Raw genomic sequence first — 24,460 nt, 5'->3', positions numbered from 1 at the left:
AGGCCACGTCACACAGATACATAACAGCTTGACTAATCTGGTCCACCATCTCCAAAGTCGTTGGGGGGGCAGAGTCAGCCACGAGGGTGCGTCTGAGCACCTTGGTCCAATCTGCCACAGCCTGAGCCACCATGACGGAGGGAGGCGAAAATAGGTTTCAGCATGGAACCCGCCACCATATAGGCATGGCGGGCAAGGGATTCCAGCCTCCTATCCGTAGGATCCCCAAATACCGGAGAATCCTCGGTGGGTACCAGAGTGGCCCTGTTCAATCTGGACACCGTATGATCCACCTTATGGATTTGCGCTGGTCTGTGGCCCCTAGGAAACACAAAGGGGTAACGGAGTTGAAACCGTTTAGGCACCACAAAATTGCGCTTCAAATTGCGCCATTGTTCATTCACCGTCTCGTGAAACTCAGCGGGGCAAGGAAACACCTTCGCCGCCTTACGGGATCTGCGGGCACCAAAGGAGGACCGCTTACCCGGAGGATTGAGCTCATCCTCCAAATGTAGTGCATCTTTTACAGCAGTAATCAGCGCAGCCCTAGCTGCGCGTTCTCTGGCCATCCCAGGGGGAGAATCATCCCCCTCCTCGTCCTCCGCCTCCCCTTCAGACTGGGAGGAATGATACCCTTCAAGGGGCACACTATCTACGGCAACCATGTCAGACTCAGAATCAGAAGAGTGAGAAAACCTAGGCCTTTTCCTAGAATCCCGTTCAGCCATCAAAAGATCCACTTTGGACGCTAAAGTCGCAAGTGCAGCAGTCAGTGCAGAAGATTCAGAGGAACCTGAATCATCCACCAAAGCTGGGGGAAATTTGCTGTCCTGGGACTCCATAAAGAAAATTTTTTTATGGCGCTGGCCCTTTAAATCGCACGGCGATCCCACCGCAATACACCGCTATTAAGGACTACACTGATAGACCTCGCAGGCAGGAATAAAGCTGATAGCCAGAGATATTCCCCACAAAACAGCAAGGACAGACCCCCACAAGTGTTACTTGTCTAACGATCTCCTCTGCATGAGAAAGGAAATGATGGCACACCGCATGAGGCTGAACAGGACCCAGGCTAAGGAAAAATGGTTGCCCATAGAAAGCAATGGGAGGCTCCAGGAAAATGGCCGCCGACATGTGCACAGAAGAAAACACAGTGCCACACACAAGATGGCGCCCGAAGGCGCCAAAACACACTACATTAATAGCTGCAGAGGCGCTCATAGTGAAGCCAAGCAGCTGCCCACACCTAAAATGGCGGACCCGCATGTTTTTTTTACTCCGCAGCGGGCCACCGCACATGTCTGCACCCAAACACACCACAAACAGTATCACACAGGGTAGGGACCCCCACAACCCCCCACATAGCGTCCTAGACGTGGTAGAGCCCCCGCAGGGATCGGGAGTGAGGTTAACCCCCAAACGCACAGACAGGAGGGGATACCACAGACACAGCAGACTGCCATCCCCAGACAGAGGCCCCACACAGGATGTACTTACCGTACCCGATGGCGTGGGTGCCTCTCACCTACGGGAAGCCTCCCACCCCAGGCGGTGGGGGTGCCGTCAGCCAAAAACGCAGGATGCTAGCAACGCACGGAACCGCGGTTGAGACGTCCAAGCGGGCTTTCATCCCTGAGGACAGGGATAGATCGTTTGCGAGGCCAGGGCGTACGCATAGCCTGCTAAATGCTCGATGGCAGGCTGGGATTACATAAGGCCCTCTGTCCAGGAGCACCAGGACGACCAGTGCGACTCCCAGCTCCGCAAAAGCCGTCGTCTTCCGAAGAGCCGACTAACTAAACACTGACAAATTAACAGCTAGTAGTGCAAAGAAAAAACATTTGCAGAAAATAAAATCATAAAACAGAAGAAAGGCTGAGACCGTAGCCCCAGCACAGGGAAGCCTATCTTACTCCCAACTAGGCAGAAGACAAACTAAGTTGGGATGGCTGATAGCAGGGGGGTATTGGACCAGTGGGACAGCCCCCATAGGTGTGTCTATGTAAATTGCTTTGTTTTTAACAAGTCTTATGCCTAGCTTGCTCCTATGGATAAGAGGTCAATACCCATTGGTGAAGACTGAATGAGTGGGCGGCGACTGTCAGAGGATGTAAGAGAAAAGACCGGCAACGCCAATCCGGGGACACTAGAATGACCAGAATTTCTTCTGCCTCAATCTTGCGCAAGAGTCTCGGCAGAAGCTTGAGAGGAGGGAAGGCGTAAATCAGACGATACTGGCCCCAGGGGGCCACCAGCGCGCCTGTGGCGTCCGCTAGCAGATCCTGTGACAGTGCCACGAACCTGTGTACCTTCCTGTTGAGCCGAGACGCCAACGGATTTAGCTCGGGGGTGCCCCACCAGAGACAAAGCTGATGAAACACCTCAGGAAGAAGGGACCACTCCCCTTGGTCCAACACCTGCCGATTGAGATAATCTGACTGCCAATTTTCCCCCCCTGGAATGTGTACGGAGAGGACAGGAACAAAACGTTCTGCCCACCGAAGAATGCCGGCTACCTCCAGAGCTGCCAATACACTCCTTGTTCCACCCTGATGATTGGCATAAGCCATGGTCGTGGCATTGTCCAATTGGATGCGCACTGGACACCCCTGAAGGCGATCCATCCAGTGATTCAGGCACAGCCTGATCGCTCAGAGTTCCAGGACATTGATTGGGAGTCTGGACTTTTCCAGTGTCCAAACTCCCTGAACAGAGCTCTGACCCAGGACACCTCCCCACCCAGACAGACTGACATCCGTGGTGACCACTGTCCAATACAGGGGGAGAAAAGATTTTCCCTGGCGAAGAGGTGGAGAGAGAAGCCACCAGATCAGAGACCTTTTATTTCAGCTCAGCCAGATTTGAATGTCCAGAAACTTCAGACACTTGTCCCATTTGGCCAAGATCTCTTTGCAGGGACCTCGTATGGCTAAGCACCCTCACGCAAGTCCAGAGGGACAACCACCTGCTGGACAGCAAGAGAGAAGTTTATCAAGAGGAAGGAACACTCTGGCTGGAGCCAAGTCCAGAGTCAGACCCAGATAATCCAGTTTCGTGGAAGGAACCAGAGCAGACTTCTGAAAATGCAGAAACCAGCCGAACTCCCTCAGAATCTGCATAGTGATGTCAATGTTGTCCATCAGAGCAGTAGTAGACTTTGCTTGCAAGAGAAGATCATCCAGGTAGCCCAGCACTGTAATGCATTGCTGACGTAACAACGCCAGCACCGGAGCCAACACCTTTGTGAAGACCCGAGGAGCAGAGGCGAGACCAAAGGGTAACGCAACAAACTGATAATGCTCCTCTCCCACGGCAAAGTGGAGGAAGTGCTGGTGACAGACACCTATTGGAATGTGTAAGCAAGCGTCCTTGATGTAGATAGGAGGAAAGGAAATTCCCCAGGTGCAAGGATGCAACCACCATGCGAACAGACTCCATTCTGAACTTCTGTACCCGCACAAAACAGTTCAGGGCCTTGAGATCCAGAATTGGAAGCACCTTGCCTTCTTTCTTCGGGATCTTGAACAGATTTGAATAAAACCCCAGAAAATGTTCCAGAGTTGGAACTGAAACAATTACCCCTTGAAGTAACAGGTCTTGCACCACTCCGAAGAGGGCTTGCAATCGGTCCAGGGACAGACGCGCATTGGAAGAAAATAACCTCTTCGAAGGGTAAGAGCAAAACTCGATCTTGTAGCCTGACCGTATCACTTTGTGGACCCACTTGTCTTGCACCAAGGAGGTCGACGTGTCCAGAAAAACAGCGAAGACGCCCCCCAGGCACGGGTGAGGGCGCACCTTCATGCAGAAAGAGCCTTGTCTGCAGGTCTGAAGAAACCCGCTTTGGACTTGCCAGACCAAGTTCGCTTGGATCCTCCCGAAGAGGCCTTGAAAGGCTTTGAACTCTTGTCAACTGACCCTGAGGGGCGAAAAAACTTTCTGTGAGCTGAGAAGGACGAGCCACATCTAGGATGAGGTTCTTACCCATACTAGTCTGCGAAGGAAAGGTGCTCTTCCCCCCTGTGAGACTCATAATGATGTCATCCAGGGTATCTCCAAACAGGCGATTTCCTTGAAAAGGAAGATCAGTTAAGGCTTTTTATATGTCTGGTCCGCAGACCAACATTTGAGCCACAAAACACGCCCAAGGACCACTGCTGAAACAGACCGCCTAGAAATCAGTGAAGCCGCATCCAAAGAGGCATCACAGATAAATGGCAGCCTCTGGATCAACTGGTCTGCCAGTTCCGCAAAAGCAGGGGGGGAGCTGCTCACCCTCCAGGTCATGGCGTAAAAGCTTAGCCCACTCAGTCAGAGTTTATGACACCAGAGCAATGGTGAAGACCAGTCTGAGTGCTGAGCCGTCCACAGTGAACATACTGCGGGCCACAGCCTCTGCCTTTCTGTCAGCCGGATCCTTAAAAGCCAGCAATTCTTCTACCGGAATCCTGGTTACCTTATTCAACCTGGAAACCGGGAGATCCGCTACCAGAAGGAACTAAATGGGTACCTCATTGCGAAACGCTTAGAGACCACAAAAGGGGCGTTTTGGACGTTCCCACTCTTTTGCGACAAATATGTCAAAATAGGAAGGAAACACCTTCGCCGATCTAGACGGCTTGTGAGTGCCAAAGGGAATTGATGCCTCTGCCGCAGCTTCAGCTGCATCCTCCATTTTTAAAGTCTCACGTACAGACACAATTAATCAGTGTGTCCACGAGCACGTTTTCGTGCGCAGCTACATGAGTGGAGGAATCATCCTCACTATCTGAGAACTCAAGGCGCATGGTCGCAGGCCCCTCAGGGCGACCCCCGTCTGCGGCGGCCATATCACATTTAGAATCTGAGGAGACAAATGAAGCAGGGGCTGCTTTTTACTACCCCACCGCCCAAAAGCCACTTCCACCTGGGACACAAAGGACTGCAGGACCGCCGTCAGTACATCAATGGATGGTTGGGACCCAGAGGGCCCTGCAGGCTCAGAGGGGTTCAGGTGGGGAAATATGCTCCAAGGATTCCATGAGGAATAAGGGTAGCCTATAAAAGTGCAAAAAAAAAAAAAAAAAACACACTGCTAAGGGACACCCCCACCGCGCTGGTAACACCACTCAGTCACCAACCACAGAGCAACTCCCGATCCTGCAGCAGAGAGAAAAAGGAGGACCCCACCAGACTCACCACCCTACCAGGCAGTCACTGGCAGCACCAGGATCAAAGCACTCCCCGTGCGGCATCCACAAAGGACAGAGGCCCAGGAGTCAGCACCAGGGGATAAGGAGGGGCTCCCACAGCTAAAATGGATGCCCAGAAGGCTCTGCAGTAATGGCCGCCATTCAATTCAATGCCGGTGTAACATGGGGGACCATTAGCTCAGTGGCAGATGCGTTTTTCCAGTGATTCACTGCAGGCAGGTATTATATTTTAAGGGCCTGGTAGCCCATTTTTATTAAAAGGCAAAATAAGAAGTCCAAAACACAGGATTCCCGTGCAGGGGTTCTTCTCCAGTCAATGTATATCAAACTGAAAATGCTAGCCCACCTGTCTCTCTCACTGTAGAACTACCTCTGCTCTTGGTGCTGGTCACACAGACCACAGATTCCTTTAGTGTGGACGACTTCACACTAATGCACACGGCTCCACACTGAGGTACACCACTCTTCTGGCCCCTGGCCGTTTACTGTCTCCTACAGCCACTCAGGCTTTGGCTGCCACATGCAGCCTCTCCGACTACTGGAGACCACCTGTCTCCCTTGGGTGGAGAAGTCTCTAACTGGGAGCCCTGAGGTCTTCCTAGACCTTCATTATTAGTGCTGTGTGTACCTGAGCACACACCCTGCTGGTCATCCACAAAACATGGACACAGGGTTGGAGATTCCGTCCCTCCCAAGACACTATGAAATCTCCAAACTACAGAGCCCATCCAGGAACACCAAAACCTGGAGAAAGCTGCAAAGGCAGTTTTCTCCACTGCACATCTACACTCTGTAGTCCTGCACGGGGCCAATGTGCACACTCTGTGTCCTTTAAATGACCACTTTCACCGTGACAGAGTCTCCACCCGTCACACCGGACTAGAGGGGCTATGTCGCGGCCAACCTAGCATGGAGCCGAGGTCTGCGCGTGCTCGCTGGTCAGACTGGGGTGACCACTTGCTCTAGATTAAGCCAGCCTGTCGCCCAGTCCGGCAGTTGATTGTAGATCTCACAGGAAAGAAACCAGGAGAAAAAAAATCTATCTAAAAGAAAAAATTGCCAGGACCAGAGATCCCAGAAAGGAACTAGGTCATTACTCCTGACTAGGCAGAAAAAAACGGAGTACTTATAGCAGAGAGGGGGAGTACAAGTCCTAGGACTGCCCATAGGCGTAGTCGAGTTATTTTTCTGCTTAGTGTCCTACTCCTATAGGGGACACTATAACCCAATGGTCAAGATCACAAGCTGTATCCATCAATGAACAAAAAAGAAAAGGAGAATTAAGAGACTACCATTTTGCATGTGCCCAACAGGTTGGCTGTCTCTTGGTAGAATTGTGGTAGCAAGAGGGGTGTCAGAAGAGACCATAAGGTCAAGGAAATTTGAGGAACAGCTTTTTTATAGTTATTTTAAATTGGTAGATATTTCCTTGGCAAGGCAGAAACTGTGATAACCTATATGGAAATAATTGAGAGGTTAAAAGGAACAGGATCTGGAGGAGCAATGCCTTAAGAGCACTGTGGCTGTAGCTTTTAGGAAAGAGACTTATTTGGGTAGAGTTTGTTAATAGCGCTGGCATAGTGAGATTTTTTTAATTAGTCATGGTAACAGATTGGAGTACAAGGTGATACTTTTCAATAAAGTGATCATTATGCTGTAAATATTTTGGTGAATTAAAAGCTGCCTGTTTAGGTTTCTGCGTAACCACCCTAATAGCGTTCAATCACAATCAGTTTAAATCCCACCGCCCATAGAGGAAAGCGGGTTGTGTCTGTGTCCACTCTGCATAGGCTGAGCAGACACAGACCCGTCATCCGCCTGCTCAGCGGGGATCAGTGGAGAGATCCCCCGCTAAGCAGGCCAATACACTGGCAGAGTACCCGACTTCCAAAAAAAAAAAATGTAAATTACACATTACCCTTTTAAATGTTCTCTGGAAACTCTAGCAATGAAAAATCCTACTTCGTTTTCTTTTTTTATGAGGGGGTAAGGGAGCTGTTTTTGCCATAATTAACCCTGTTGGTACTGTGCTGGCAGATCCCCATTATCAGCTGTAAACTAGATTTGGAAGCTATCCCAACAAACAGTTATAGCTGTAGAAGTCAGACATCTTCATTATATGTTAACTCCTTGGTGCCAGCTGCATGCAAATATGCGGCCTCTTGGCGGCTGGGCCTTGGTGCTGAGCAGCTGCATATTTACGCGCATTAGAGCAAACAGTGCTTTGCCTAGAGCATACGCAATGCGCACTCACAGCACCTGATGGAAATCTCATGTGACCACCATGACAGCCAATCACGGCGGTTGCATGACCTTAAGCCACACCCGTCTCCCAGCATGTAAAAAAAAAAACCCTTTAATGGGTAGGCACCTGCCAGCACAAAGGGGTTAATGAGAGGGACAGACTTGCACCGGACTTATCCAGAAATGCTTGCAGTCAGCCATGACACCTTTTCCTAAGAAATATCTAAAATGGTAAGAAATGTATTTATTTATTTTTTTGTTTATTTTAGGTTTGCGGAACTGAACTGAACAATTTAACTGCCATGAATGAGGACTGTCCCATTTGCTCATGCTCTGAACTAAGCTGTCAACCCACCGCTTTACCGCTACACTGATAACCTGTAAAGACTATAAACTGTTGAGTCTAGCCATGTTTAAGGCTCGGTTCACATATATGCGATGCGGGAAGGCTGCGAATTCGCAGCCTTTTCCCGCATCGCACACGCACCCCCGGCAGTTCACACTGCCATATGCGATACGCTGGGGGTGTCAATGTAATCTTAACGACACCCCCAGTTTGATCGCATATCGCAGTGCGATCGTGCATTTCGCACAGGAGCGGATCGCACAAGTGTGAACCGCTGTGCGATCCGATCCTGATGCGGCAGCAAAAATGCCTCCTGTGCGTGTTTGCTGCGGGTGCGATGCGAATTTAGCCATACAAACTGTATGGCTAAACTCGCACCGCACAGCTGATCGCATGTAATGTCGGAGCAGTGCGCTCCGACATTACATGCGAACCCCGCACACGCAGAAGTGTGAACCGGGGCTAAAGCGTTTGTTACCCCAAAAAAATAAAATAAAGATCCTGTTCCTTTAAAGCATGTTATACCGCACAGTGCTTGTGCTGTGTAATTTGGCACCTGTATCACCTAAAAAGCCTGGCTGATTCTGCCAGTCTCTGCCCTCCCCCCTGTACACGGACCAGAGTGTATCATGGCTGCTGAGTCCTGACACTGTGGTCAGTGTATATCCCTCCGTCAGCCCTTCTGTCGTCCTCTGTCGTCCTTTGTCTCCCTCCTGTCCTCCTCGGTCTCCTTCGGTCCTCCTGCCCCCTCCCCGCTCCTGTGAAAGGTGCCCGCCCCCTCCCCTCCTGCTGTTGAAAACCTTTTATTATCTTATATAATCCTCTTTTTCCCAATGCTAGGTGCTTCTGTCGCTGTGTTTTATTTAAAAAATGCAGTTTTTACCTGTTTTCAGAGTGCTGCTCGGCTGTCACATGACTGCCCAGCTCTCTCCTCCTCCCCTCCTGACTGTCCTCAGTGGGGGGAATTTCGGCCCCACCCACTGCAGGTGTCAGGCGGGGAGAGGAGAGAGGCAGCTGGTCACAAGACGGCAGATCGGGGCTCTGAAAACAGGTAGAAACTGCATTTATTCATAAACACAATAGGAGCACCTATCATCGGGAAAGAAAGGATTATATCAACTTAGCAGTGTGGGTTAATAACCACTTTAATATCTATTTACTGGATGTAACATCTTTTATATTTTATGAAAAAAAGAAATGGGTATTATATTGGGTTTTTGTGCAACAGTATTTCCCTGAAAATTTGTGTTTAATAAATTGCTTTGCAAATATTTTGTGACATAAAAACTTCTAACAGTCACCATTTATTCTCCAGGGTCTCTGCTCCAAAAAATATTTATAATGTGTGGGGGTTCTGAGTAATTTTTAGCAAAAAATGCTGATTGTAATGTGCAAAAAAAAAATACAAAATGGTCCCAGACAGCAAGTAGTTAAAGGCTGCTTTCCGTTACCTGGGTGTACTGACTATGATCCATTTAAAGAAGCATCCCCCATTACTGACACTGGATATTCAGGACACATTCTGAACACAAAAAGAACACAGCTAGACTTCCCATGGTTGCTGTGAAACTGAAAGCAGTGCTGTCAGCTGTTCATAACCTTTCCAGACAACACAGCTCTAGCGTGTCAGACTTTTTTTTTACCAGAGGTGAGAAGTGCATAGGGACAGTGGGAATCTGATAACATTTGGCTGTAGAACAAGACTTGTACGGCAGGATCTCAGAAAGAGAAACCCTGTAACCTGAAATAGCCCACAAGTCTAAGACAACTCAGAACTGGAGTGAATTCTGAAAGCTACAGAAACCTACGTTCTTTACCTTTGATGTTCTCATAGACACCCATGTGGTTAACCACACCGCAACATCAGAATATGCTGGCCTAGCATTGTTCAAATCGCAGTGTGGCACTGTGCAGGCTACACCAATGAGTCACAGTGTACATTCTCACAGCAATGGCTGAACATCTTCCTCCAAAATGCTAAAGGAACTGCCCTACCTTTCTGCCTAATCGGAGTATTTTTTAAACACAAATTCTCTGTTAATAGCTTAGTTCATAAATTCCAATGTGCATTTAGCAGTTTTAATATACTAAAATGAATGTATGCAAAGGAGAAACCCTTTTTGTGTTTGCTTACCCTTCCAAAGTGCAACAAGTAAAATAGGATCAACAAGTATACACATATACACAAAGACCAGTGATGTTATTGCATACACAATTTGTTTTACAAGATTGTAGTAGAGTATATTACAGTTAGCCATTGAAAGTTTGGAGTTAAAGGGTAACTAAACCCCGGAGCCTGCATTCACTATATCTGGTCTCCCACAGTACACAGAATATGGAAATGCAATTATTGTAATAAAATATAAACTGCTAAATACACCTTTTCTCATCAGCAGTCTTGTGATTTCTAACAGTGTCTAGATAAAGCTTGTAGAAAGTTTTCATTCTCCGAAGATTGTCCTATGAGAATGCAGGACACCTGACCCTCTGTATGGACAGGGCTTATTGGCCCTGTGCTGATCACATGCACCCTCCCAAGAAAAAAAAAATATATATAAAAATCTCCCTGGCTCTGTAAATATCAGGAAATATATTGGAGTCAGTGGAAGGAGACGGTCATAGAAGACAGGATCAAACGTTATTTTTACACAATGCAGAGGATCACCCCTTAGGTTCTACAGTGAGTATAACAAGCATGCTTTACTGCATATACACACTGATTTTACGGTTGTGTGTTTAGTAACACTTTCAGTAATACCCTTTATTGGCCAGCTTAACCACTTGGGCTTTGGAAGGTTTTACCCCTTTTTATGACCAGGGCATTTTTTGCCATTCAGCACTGCGCTAAGTGGAACTTTAGTCAGAAAATTAAGTCCTGCTAGATCACTTCAGGCTGGCCCAGTTTGCAGGTATAGCTACAGTATCTCACAAAAGTGAGTACACCCCTTACATTTTTGTAAATATATTATTATATCTTTTCATGTGACAACACTGAAGAAATGACACTTTGCTACAATGTAAAGTAGTGAGCGTACAGCTTGTATAACAGTGTAAATTTGCTGTCCCCTCAAAATAACTCAAACACGCAGCCATTAATGTCTAAACCGCTGGCAACAAACGTGAGTACACCCCTAAGTTTAAACATCCAAATTAGGCCCAAAGTGTTACTATTTTGTGTGGCCACCATTATTTTCTGGCACTGCCTTAACCCTTTTGGGAATGCAGTTTGCCAGAGCTTCACAGGTTGCCACCAGAGTGCTTTTTCCCTCCTCCATGAAGGACATCACGGAGCTGGTTGATGTTAGAGACCTTGCGCTCCTCCACCTTCCGTTTGACATGCTTGGCTAGTCCATCACCTTTACCCCCAGCTTCTTTAGCAAGGCAGTGGTCATCTTGGAGGTGTGTTTGGGGTCGTTATGTTGGAATACTGCCCTGCGGCCCAGTCTCCCAAGGGAGAGGCTCATGCTCTGCTTCAGTATGTCACTATACATGTTGGCATTCATGGTTCCCTCAATGAACTGAAGCTACCCAATCCTGGCAGCACTCATGCAGTCTCAGACTATGACACTTCCACCACCATGCTTGGCTGTAGGGAAGACACACTTGTCTTTGTACTCCTCACCTGGTTGCCACCACACATGCTTGACACCATCTGAACCAAATAAGTTTATCTTTATCTCATCAGACCACAGGACATGGTTCCAGTAATCCATGTCCTTAGTCTGCTTGTCTTCAGCAAACTGTTTGCAGGCTTTCTTGTGCATCTTTAGAAGAGGCTTCCTTCTGGGACAGCAGCCATGCAGACTAATTTGATGCAGAGTGCGGCGTATGGTCTAAGCACTGACAGGCTGACCCCCCCATACCTTCAACCTCTGCAGCAAAGCTGGCAGCACTCATACGTCTATTTCCCAAAGACAACCTCTGGATATGACGCTAAGCATGTGCACTAAACTTCTTTGGTCGACCATGGCGAGGCCTGTTCTGAGTTGAACCTGTCCTGTTATACCGCTGTATGGTCTTGGCCACTGTGCTGAAGCTCAGTTTCAGGGTCCTGGCAATCCTTCCTATAGCCTAGGCCATCTTTATGTAGAGCAACAATTCTTTTTTTTTCAGATCTTTGCCATGAGGTGCCATGTTGAACTTCCAGTGACCAGTATGAGAGCGATAACACCAAATTTAACACACCTGCTTTTCCATTCATACCTGAGACCTTATAAAACGAATGAGTCACATGACACTGGGGAGCGAAAATGGCTAATTGGGCCCAATTTGGACATTTTCCCCTAGGGGTGTACTCACTTTTTTTGCCAGCGATTTAGACATTAATGGCTATGTGTTGAGTTATTTTGATGGGACAGCAAATTTACACTGTTATTCAAGCTGTACACTTAAAATTTTGATCATTTGAGACCAATAGAGCTTTCTGTTGGTAGTATTTAATCACCACAGGGTTTTTTTGTTTTGCTAAGAAAAAAAAAAGTCTCTTATACAATTTTGTAAATAAATCATTTTTACCCTTCACTGACGGGCACTGATGACATAGCACTGATGGGGTGGCACAGATGATTAGGAACTAATATGCAGCACTGATGGGCACTGATATGCAGCACTGATGAGCACTGATAGGTGGCAAGAATGGGCACTGATTGGCATCACTAAAAATCAGGGCACTGATAATCATTGCAATTCCGCTCTATGAGGAAAAGCCGCTGATCAGCTCTCCTCTCCTCTCCTCATATGCCGTCAGTGTGAGGAAAGGAATGTCGATAACTGGCATTTCCTTGAGTGGACACAGCTGATGACATGGGTAAAGAGCCTAGTCATCGGTTCCTTACCGAGATTGGTGAAGCACTATGTCCCAGGGACAGAGCACACCACGAATCGATGCACAGCACGCCCCCACAAGCGCGGCGAGACATCGTCCCTGAACGAGAGCCGCCGTAGCAATGTGTGTGTCTATCGACGCACACAGCCCAGCTCAGGATTAAGCCATCACATTTGCCTCATAGAGAGCAGTTTGATATGGGGGGCAAACAAAGAAGAGAATGATGTTAAAGCGGGCTTTTCGCTCAAAAAAAATTTTTCTGCCAATCTACCACCCTTGCCCCCTTCTTTCCACCCTCACCTTTTTGTTACCTCCCCCCCCCCCCTTATCTTCATTCTCACCTAAGGGAATGAAGAAAAGGGTGGCGCAAAATCTTGTGCCATGCCCATTTACATACTGTTTTATGAAAGGAGGGTAGTAATGCCTGCTGGGATATGTGATTTTGATAACCCAGGAGACATAACTATGCTCTATTCATAGAATATTATGTAAAGGCACAACACCAAATCCCTTTCTGCACATGTGCAAAGTCTGGCACCTTGTGATTGGAGGGCCAGCTGCAGGAACCAGGAAGAGGTAGACGTATTCCTGTGATGTAAACACGGATGGTGCTGAGGGACAGGACTTGTAGTAGCACATGAGAAGAGTACAACAGTGGATCCACTGGGCTTGTAATTATGTTATTACAGTACAAATGTACCAAAGACATGGAAAAGGAAGTGGGGGGCATATATTTTTTTAGGAAGGGTGAAGTTCCTCTTTAAAGTGTAAGAATAAGTTATAAAATAAAGTATAGTCAGTACTAGGAAGGGCAGTGGCCGTTATCAGACCATGAGAATATTGAATGTTTAATAAGAGTACAAAGCAGAGCCTAAGCAGTGGACTTTGAACCTCTTACTGACCTATAACTGGAAAGAACTTCAGCAGAATTAACAAAAAGTAAAGCTAGCCAAACATTGCTTTTTTTTCCCAGCCAGCCAGCTAACAGATTGCTTCTTCCACATAAATGAGGTGGAAGGAGATATCTGCCTACCAGGACATTGGATCCTGAAAGCAGAACCTGCAGCTGCTGATTAATGAAACATTTCCAATATGTCCCTTTAACAGAATTTGTTCAAACAAGCAGTCACACACTGACTGAAATTAAGCCAGTCCATACTGACCTGGCAAATTTCAGTCCGTGTATGGCCAGCTAACTTTAGGAACCTTTTTTTTTTTTCAGGACATTGTGTAACCATTAAAAATACAGTCTTCCAGTCATATACACAAATAAAGTAACATTAAAAGCCAGTTCACATATGTGTGGGGCCGATTTCAGTGCGATTTTTCTGGTGCGGTTTCGTTTACTGGTTCAGGTGTGAATTTGTTAAGTGTATGACACTCGAAATCGCACCTGAATTGGAATGAAAGTCATACAGAACTCTTTTTAAAAATGCACTGTGGCCGGCCTGCAGATTTGTGAACCTGCTCCATAGAAAGTCGTTACGCGAATCGGATGTGGTTCAAAATGCACATATGTGAACCAAGCATTATAGAGAAATGTGTACTGAGGTTTTTAGATGAACACGTACACAGGATCCTACTCGCTGTAAAGTAGGGCTTGTTCATACCACACAAAAAAGGGAGGGAAAGGAACCAAAAGGGCAGTTCCTCAAAAGTGGTTGCATAAAGGGATGCTCACAACTGCACTATTCAAAAATAGTAAACTTTATTGAAAAAAAAAGGCATATCATTGCATGTAAAAAACCCCTGGGTAAGGGGGTCATGGTACACATAAATGGATCAATTTGACATGTAGAATAGCATGAGACAACATTAAAAACAGCACAATGACAAGAACACACATAGTTGGCCACAACACCCACTAGGATTGATAGATACACTGGTACAGTGGTATACAGTATTTAGCTCAAAACGAGCCTTCTAATACTGTAATAAACCACTAGAAGTGTATCGACATGCCACATTAGTCCAGAGATTCTGAGGGATAACAAGAAAATATATTTTTCATATAACAAAATTCATATAGCATCAAATTCATGAACCGTCACTTAGGGTATAGTGAAAGATGATATTTATGCAGTGTATTCTCTGGTCTGCTATAGGATCTGGTGATCAGCCAGGGAACTACCTATCAACTTTACAGTATCCCAGACAGTGATTGGTATGCATTCCTCTCATTCAGGACAACTTGAGTCCTTCCGGTCATGTGGATGAACGGACTGCTGAAATCCCATTGAATCAAAGGATGGTGTGGGGTGGGGGGAGGAGATCAATAGTGGATGGGATGAATATACTACCAGTCCAATTTATATGGGAAATTACAGAAATGGCCAAACTGAAATCAGAGGCATTTGATCATGGTAGGTCAAGCAGCCAAACATAATGATCGTCCAAGTACAAGGATGATACTCTCATACGGAGATGTGAAGAGCTTTAGAGGAGAGTTAGGGAGAGACCATACCACCAGCTGCGCTGATTGCTAGGCCATTGGTCTGCGGGGGGAGGAAAATAGTGCAGACGGACCTATCCCGGTTTTATTTTTTTTTCACAAAGGTTTCATTGAGTTTTACACACACAGCAGAGCCACAACGCAGTATTTTGCACTGCAACCTGCTGGGTTGGAAAAAGGGGCTGCATGCTGTACATTATTTTAGCATACAACACTGCAACACAATGGTGTTGACTGCCTTCATATGGAACAATTTTATGCCTTGTCCATTGTTGGGACTGTGCTGGGCATCCTCCCAGAGCATCTGGTGTGAACATGCCCTTAAAAGGCCAACTCCAGCCAAAACAAAGTTTTTGACAGCATGGGGGAGGTATGGATATTTTTACATTGTTACATTGGTCCAGCGTGGGCAAATATAACGATGCATATACCATACCTGTGGGATCCTTCTGGAAGCTGAAAATAACTAATAGGCATCATTACTCCAGTGATCTTCACAAGCTATTGAGAGCTATTGAGTCCTGTGCTGACCTGCCTCTCCATGTCGCCCAAACAGACAATGCTTTGCACTCCTTGAGAGGATGCAAAGCGTTCTCTGAATGGCACCTGTGTCGAGCAGGTGACCTCCCTGTGCAAGGGCAGCTGCTAGGTGCAGGAACCAGGAGCTAGTGGGGATTACTAAAGTAGGGATGTCTACTACATTTATTTCCAGCTTCTACAGGAACCCGACAGGTATGGTATGTGCATAGGTATACTGGGTCCAAGCTGGACCAATACAACTATGTGCAAGATATCCATACCTAAAATTCTTCTTTTATGCCACTATGTTATTTGCTGTAAGTCATGCATGCAGTTTTTTTTTCATTTGAGTATGACAAAAACATGTCTTTATAAAGCGAATCTCACAGTCAGTCATTCTTGACTTACACGTGAATATACAGAGGAAATGTGTGTTGCAATCAGACCTGAACTATGGTTTCAGCCCAATCTTATTTATATAGACACTAAATCAAAAACAAATGCTTACAGCTCATGAAAATTAAAATTTTTATCCGTACAATCATCAGGGAATTAAAAGCACAGCACGGTCTGAGCTGTGGTCTATGATTAAAGCTAGACAGACATGAAAAAGCAGATGTAGGTGCCAGCATTATCAGGCTGCTGTACAACTGTTTCTCTAAATTTATTGTATACAATATCATTGTATCCCAATTTCCAGCTCTCCATTTTTTGTCATTACAACAGACCTAAAGCGTTTGTTACCCTAAAAAAAACAAAACACAGATATTGTTTGCTTAAAGCATGTTGTACAGCATAGTGCTTGTGCTGTGTCATTTGGCATCCCGTGTCTCCTAAAAAACCTGGCTGATCCTGCCAGTTTCTACCCTCCCCCCTGTAAACTGACCACGGTAGATCATGGCTGCTGAGCCCTGACACCGTGGTCAGTGTACATGCCTCAGTCAGCCGCAGCTCTCCTCTGTCTCCTGTGTCCTCCTTCCCCCTCCCAGCCTGTCTGCAGTGTCAGCGCCCGCCACTCCACTCCTGCTGCTCTCATATTTATTATAAATAACCCCATCCACTCTGTAATATAACACTAAGTGCTCCTGTACCTGTCTTATAGAAAAAATATGCTAATCTGTAACTATATAAGAGCGTCTCCCAGCGATCACGTGACAGCTTGGCTCTCTCTCTCCTCTCTTCCCCGGCTGACGTCAGCTGCAGTGCTCGGCTCCGCCTACTGGAACGGTCAGCCGGGCAGAAAAGAGAGCCGACAGATCAGCTGATTGTTGGGAGACACTCTGATATAGGTACAGGCCGATCTATTTTTTTCTATAAGACAGACCCAGGAGCACTTAGTGTTTTATTACAGAGTGGATTTGATTATTTTATAGTAGTGGCTTAACAACAACTTTAGGCATAGATGGTTTAAATCTCAACCCTATAGGGAAAGGAGCCACTAGAGGCTGCTGAGACACAGGCATAGGAGGAGGAGCCACTAGAAGAGCCATTCTTAGGGTCTATGAAACCCTAAGGCTCCTCCAGAGGTTGCTAGGGGTTCCTCAATTTGGAGCTGATTGCCTGCAAAGTTCTAGGGCAAATGCACATGAAAGAGCTAGCCAAACATGAGATGGAAGATGAGAACAGGATGCAAAGATCTAGCAACATATGAGATTGGAGTAGTAAGAGGGCTCCAGAGATCTAGCCAAATGAGAGGAGAGTGAGTGACAGGATGTTTAGTCTAAAATTACATAATATAGGTTGCCCAACTAATGGCTAAGGCAAAATGTAAAGAAAACACTTGCTTAAAAAAAAAAAAAAAAACACAACAACCCACGACAACACAGTATAATCCCATTTGTCATGATCAGAATGAACAAAAACGGGCTCCTGATACTACTTAGCAGACGATATATGAATGAATATATAAAAAAAAAAAAAAAAAAATGTTGCATTATTTTGCAGTCTTACCATTATCTCTCTTTGCTCTTCAAGGTTTCTTAGAAAGTTGGAAAACTCCTGAAGAGATGCATCTGCAATAAAGAACAGAGCAGTGGAATAACATGTTAAACATATCACCACATATAGTATTAAACTGGATGATTCTCAGCTCAACATACCTATACACCTCTCGTCATCGGTTTCTGCATCCCCAATAAATTCAAATTTAAAATCGCGGAGAGAATGGGCAAACTTTCTCTGAGCTGTGGATAAGTCTGCAATGTAAAAAAAATAAATAAATAAAATATATATTCAAAATAATTTTATTCTGGTGACAGAATAAAAAGTGTATACAGTGCCTTGAAAAAGTATTGATATCCCCTGAAATTTTCCACATTTTTTGTCATTTTAAACGAAAAATGTAAATGTATTTAATTGGGATTATGTGTCATAAACCAACTCAAAGTGGCACATAATTGTGAAGTGGAAGGAAAATGATAAATGGATTACAAATTTTTTACAAATATCGAAAAGGTATTGCAGGCATTTGTATTCAGCCCCCTTTACTCTGATACCCCTAACTAAAATCTAGTAGAAACAATTGCCTTCAGAAGTCATCTAATTAGTAAATAGCGTACACCTGTGTGTAATTTAATCTCTGAATAAATACAGCTGTTCTGTGAAGCCCTCAGAGGTTTGTTAGAGTACCTTAGTGAACAAAAAGCATCATGAAGGCCAAGGAACACACCAGACAGGTCAGGGATAAAGTTGTGGAGAATGTTAAAGCAGGGCTAGGTTATAAAAAAAAAAAAAAAAAAGTATCCCAAGTTTTGAATATTTTACGGAGCACTGTTAAATCCATAATCCTAAAATAGAAAGGAGTATGGCACAACTGCAAACCTACCAAGACATGGCCATCCCCCTAAACTGACAGGCCAGCAAGGAGAGCATTAATCAGAGAAGCAGCCAAGAGGCCTATGGTAATTCTTGTGGAGCTGCAGACATCCACAGCTCAGGTGGGAGAATCTAACCACATGACAACTATTAGTGGCAAGAAGAAAGCCAGGAGAAGTCCCATTTGCAGTTTGAAAGAAGTGGGGGACACAGCAAACCTATAGAAGGTGCTCTGGTCACATGAGACCAAAATTGAATTTTTTGGCCTAAAAGCAAAATGCTATGTGTGGCGAAAAACTAACACTGCACATCACCCTGAACACCCCACCCCCACTGTGAAACATGAGGCTGGCAGCATCATGTTGTGGGGATGCTTTTCTTCAGCAGGGAAAGGGACAGGAAAGCTGGTCAGAGTTGATGGGAAGATGGATGGAGCCAAATACAGGGCAACCTTAAAAGAAAACCTGTTACAGTCTGCAAAATACTTGAGACTGCGACCAAGGTTCACCTTCCAGCAGGACAATGACCCTAAACATACAGCCAGAGCTAAAAAAGAATGGTTTAGAGCAGCCTTTTTTCAACTAGGGTGCCCAGGCACCCTGGGGTGCCTTGAAACTTCTTCAGGGGTGCCTTGGCAAAATGCCTAAAAATTGCCCCACAATTGTATACAAGCTGGAGTGTGAATAAAACTGCCTTTTAGTTAGACAAAACCACAGGGTTTCATTGGACACCATTATAGCCTTCTTGAGGGCACCTTACCTGAGTGATGGAGAAAAGTTGAGGGAGAAGAGAAACATTGGAATACTAGTCAGTACCAGTTTACAAAAGTGTATTTGCTTTGGAGGAATACATCACCTCTAACGTTGGGTGTCCTACGTGTGTGAATACTGCTGTGTTATGCAAAACTATTAGAATAGTTTTTACATTTTAGAATGTGGTGCCTCAAGACTGTCTATAATTTTTAAAGGGGGCCTCGAGACTGCCCATAGTTTTTAGGGGTGCCTTGACTGAAAAAAGGTTGAGAAACCCTGGTTTAGAGCAAAGCAAATTCAGGTTTTAGAATGGCCCAGTGAAAGTCCAGACCTAAATCCAATTGAGAATCTGTGTCTCTCCATCAAATCTGAAAAAGCTGGAGCTATTTTGCAAAGAAGAATGGGCAAAAATCTCACATTCTAGACGTGCAAAGCTGGAAGAGACACACCCAAGAAGACATGCAGCTGTAATTGCAGCGAAGGGTAGTTCTACAAAGTATCAACTCAGGGGGGCTGAATACAAATGCACACCACAGAGTTTTCAGATATTTTTTCAGATATTTGTAAAGAAATTTGAAAACCATTTATCATTTTCCTTCCACTTCACACTTATGTTCCACTTTGTATTGGTCTATTACATAAAATCCCAGTAAAATACATTTATGTTTTTGGTCCTAACAGGACAAAATGTAGAACATTTCAAGGGGTATAAATACTTTAAGGCACTATACATGAACAGCAAAACTTTATTTACCAGTTTTAGAGCACAGAAAGGTTAGAACAGCTGTCAATTTTTATTTTTTGCCATCTGTGTCCCAGAGATTTCCATTCACATGCCGTACTACAAAAATAACAGGAAGCAAGAGGAAAAACTTTACAAATAAAGGGAATTCGGCTGTCGGACTGTTATAATTGGGACAGGTTCCCACATTAGAACATTTCCCCTTCCTTTAAAGACAACTGTAAAATTTTGGATTTCCCACTTTCTTTCTCAATGACAACTACCAGGACAATTTCTGATTTGACTTTTTGCTTGCTCGTCTGTCACTAAGAATGTACTGGAGGAGTCGGAGAGACAAACTATTTTCAGAAGGATTTTTAAAATTTCCCAGCCCCGTTTTTTTTGTCAGGACCAGATGTCATTAAAATACACACAACAATCTAATTTCTAAGATAAGCAGGTCTTCTGTAACAAGGAAAGGTAGTAATGAACAGAAACCTATATAACCATCCTCAGGATACTTTACTAAGACATTAGAATCTGGTTGTGGTATGTAAAACAAATCAATCACAAAAAGGTATGAGGAAGTAATGTTTAGAGTGGCAAATACACGACTTTAGTTGGGGAAATTCCTACCCATTTAAAGTACAACAAAAAGGCAAAACTTTTTTTAAGGAGATTCACCCTCTCCATTTGTCCTGTTTACCATTATCATTGAAAGTGAAAGCAAAAGACAATCCCAACTTTTGGGTTGTCCCCAAAAATAATAGAGGAGAAATCGCCCAATGGGGACAATAGTTCTGGTGACCTGGGGGTCCCCAAGGAATTCCCTTAATTTGCAGAGATTTCCTCTCACTTCCTTTTTGGCTATGGGACAAGAAGTGAAGAGTAATCTCTGCAATAGGACACAGATGGCTAAACAAAAATATGACGGGTTATAATCCTCCATTACTCTATCCAAAATTTAAAAAAGCTTTGCCTATAGTTTTACTATAAAGTACATGTAAACCCTAAATGAATAACTGAAGCATTGTGTATCATTAACAACTGTAATTTCATTGTTAGATCAATATCAACTGCTGATCTCTTGCCTACATGCATCCAGTGATGGTTGCATGGGCAGACTTCCTGATGGGGACAACAGTTGACCATGATTGCGAAGTTTGGCTGTACTCTCCCATGAGAAGCCCATGTGACAGGGGGACAATGCAGGACAGCAAATGGGAGAGTAGAACAAAGCACTGTCAACCTACAAAAGAAAGCTGGGGATTTAAAAAAAATGACTTAAATTTATAAAAATATTTTAAGGATTATACAAGATTTTAGAGATTGGGTTTATAATAGGACAGTGTACCTATGTAAACTTTAAATTAGCTTTCAGATGTGACCAGACTCAGAATTTCTTGACAATAGAATTAACATTGATTTCAACAGTGCCCCATAGACTTCAATGAAGATGCACCGAAAATGCATGTACATTCATTTTTTTTTTAATGTGTTTTAGCCTGCGATTTGTATTTGTTAAGGAGCCAGCTCCCGCTGGCATTCTAACAACCAGTGATTCTGCTGCTGTTATCTCTGCTGAACAAACAAATGAGCTGTCAGACCCTTCAGGTCTGGTTCCATACCAGATGCTTATCCGAGCATGCAGCCTAACAGGCCAAGAAAGGTTCCTGAACCATACCAGGTCACATGCCCTCAACATGGGGAGAGATTCTTTGCCCTTTTGCCCAGGGGGCGAGTGCCCCATGTTGAGGACAGGGCCTCTTCCTCACAAACCTGTCCTAATAGTTTGGAATCTGGAAGCTGCCCTTAGAATTTGACTTTTTTTTTTTGGTGAATGAGTAGTGGTACATTGGGGGAGTCAGGATCTGAGGACCCCCTTGTGAGGACGTGGCCTAGTATGGTTTAGGAGGGGGCACACACGCCACACCCCCTTATCCTGGCCTGCCAGGCTGCATTCTCAGATAAGGCTTTGGTTCGTGGGGGACCTCACATTTTTTGTTTTTATTTTTATATCAAGCCTTGTAAGTGCCTGCACTTGACTGGATATCAGCCTCTTGCAATCCCATTTAGAGAAAAAATAGGAGCGGGGAAGCACAAGGAGCCAGTCATCTGTGCTGCAGGTGCTCACAGGGGACATGTTGATCAGGGAAGAGAGCAGGGTGAAAGAATAATGAGCTTGTCAGTGCCATCACTTTCTCCTTTTAGGCTCCGTTCACACATATGTGAATTTGATGCGGGTTTCCCATCCAATTCGCATGACAGGAGAGTGTGATCGGCTCTCAACACAGCTCCAGGGCGGCCACGGTCTGCATTTAAAAGGGGTCCTGTGCATCTTCTGGTCCAATTCAGGTGCGAATTCAGGCAAAAGTTTTAACCTGATTCGCACCTGAATCGATGAACAGGGATGCACCGGACCCCATGCTGTGGCCTGCAGCATGTGTTATTGGAGCCTTACTGCTGGAGGAGGGACAAGAAGTGTTATTTACCTGTTTGGTGCCCCCAAAATATAACAGAAATCAGTTGGTGATTCTGTTCCCCAGCATCTATTTATAACTGAAATATCAGTTTATGATGCATTTAGTCTAAAAGAAATATACATTGACATGAAACATGTTCTGAAATTCGATTTTACTGTTTGACCAATCAGAACAAAATGCTTTATATGCAGAGAAAAATAGAAAGGGAGGTTTCTGTGTTAAATCATTGGTATGATTTATCCATAGATTTTATTGCAGAGCTCCACCAAAACTGTACATCTGCCTAATAACCTGCAATAAAAGCATAAGGCAGTGTACAGTATATAATAATTCAAAAAAATACCAAGCTCTAGAAAATGAATTTAATTTACAGCTTTATGGAAAAAGAATCCCTCTTCGTTTTTAATATAGCAGTGCTGATAAAAAACTAAGAATAGTATAAGTCTGTCTTCTACCAAAAACAGCACTGCAGTTCAAAAAGCAGCAAAGAGCAGGTTTCATGCAAAAGAAAAATAAAAAAAAATGTAACATAGGTAGAAGTGGATAGTATAGAAGAGCAGTATTTATTCATTTTAATTCTTCTATCAGATATAATGCCTCAATTTCTATAATCAATAGAAAATATTTATTTAAAATGGGTGTAAAAAACAAAATTTCCCATACAAGCTAGTTCATGTAAAACCAGAAAAGAATCATGGAAGATGCAGGGAGCTGCAGCTGAGTGCCAAAGGTTGCAATGTCTTCGCACAACAAGTTCTTCCATGGAATTTTACTTGGAGACAAATCAGTTGTTGGGTGAAACATTCCTAAAGTATTCCAGCAAAGCTGAATGCCTCCCAAATTAGAAACTGTAAATATTTACAGTCTATTGGTTCCTCAAATGCAGCCCCAAAAGTAGGGAAAACATTACATTTAATTATGGAGTATGGACAACTTGATGGGCAGTGTTGAGCCCGGGTTCACACTTGTGCGTGTGCGGGGTTCGCATGTAATGTCGGAGCGCACTGCTCCGACATTACATGCGATCGGCTGTGCGGTGCGAGTCTAGCCATACAGTGTGTATGGCTAAATTCGCACCGCAGCCGCAGCAAACACGCACAGGGACCCTTTTTGGCAGCCGCATCAGGATCGGATCGCACAGCGGTTCACACTTGTGCGATCCGATCCTGTGCGAACTGCACGATCGCACTGCGATATGCGATCAAACTGGGGGTGTCGTTAACATTACATTTACACCCCCAGCGTATCGCATATGGCAGTGTGAACTGCCGGGGGTGCGTGTGCGATGCGGGAACAGGCTGCGGATTCGCAGCCTTCCCGCATCGCATAAATGTGAACCGAGGCTGAGGGTTAATTTTAGGGTTCAGGTAAAGAGGATTAAGCCTCGGTTCACATTTATGCGATGTGGGAAGGCTGAGAATACGCAGCCTGTTCCCGCATCGCACACGCACCCCCGGCAGTTCACCCCCTGGGGGTGTCAATGTAATGTTAACGACACCCCCAGTTTGATCGCATATCGCAGTGCGATCGTGCAGTTCGCACAGGATCAGATCGCACAAGTGTGAACCGCTGTGCGATCCGATCCTGATGCGGCTGCCAAAAAGGGTCCTGTGCGAGTTTGCTGCGGCTGCGGTGCGAATTTAGCCATACAAACTGTATGGCTAAACTCGCACCGCACAGCCGATCGCATGTAATGTCGGAGCAGTGCGCTCTGACATTACATGCGAACCCCGCACACGCACAAGTGTGAACCGGGGCTGAGTGTTGGGGAGCAGAAAAAGTTAATGTTCAGCTTTTTCCTTTTTTTTTTGAACTCCGTCTCCACAAAAGAGACTGGGAGATGATGGGGGGGAGCACTAGGAGCAAATTATGGCATGCCTTCTTTGTATATAGCAAACAGTCCAACATTGTGAACATGCTTAGAGAAGGGTAAACAACATACTGCCTTTTGATTGCACTGCTGAACCTTCTCTGTCCAACTGAAAGGTTGAGGCCAGCCCTTGATCAAGCTGTAGTGCCTAAAAAGAAACGTTACCATACCTATGCAAAATTCAATTTCAAATCCTTAACTTTTGACCTTGTATGAAGAAAAAAAAAAGAAACATACTA

General features: G+C 45.0%; 1 protein-coding gene across 1 annotated transcript in view; it reads right to left on the bottom strand.

Annotated features, from left to right (window-relative positions):
• Positions 1–24,460, bottom strand: part of ARHGAP10 (Rho GTPase activating protein 10) — a 704,315-nt gene that overhangs the window by 550,659 nt on the left and 129,196 nt on the right. Inside the window, exons 2-3 of the mRNA XM_082261305.1 lie at positions 17,681–17,776; positions 17,532–17,593 (exon numbers count right to left, since the gene is read on the bottom strand). Of these exons, the coding sequence (XP_082117431.1) occupies positions 17,532–17,593; positions 17,681–17,776 (158 nt within the window). The remainder of the gene's footprint in view (positions 1–17,531; positions 17,594–17,680; positions 17,777–24,460) is intronic.

The sequence above is a fragment of the Pelophylax lessonae genome, assembly GCF_965119305.1.
Source record: "Pelophylax lessonae genome assembly, chromosome: 1".
In the NCBI taxonomy this organism is placed as follows: domain Eukaryota; kingdom Metazoa; phylum Chordata; class Amphibia; order Anura; family Ranidae; genus Pelophylax; species Pelophylax lessonae.
Note: the sequence above shows the minus strand (reverse complement) of the source record. Positions and strands in the feature narration are given on the sequence as shown.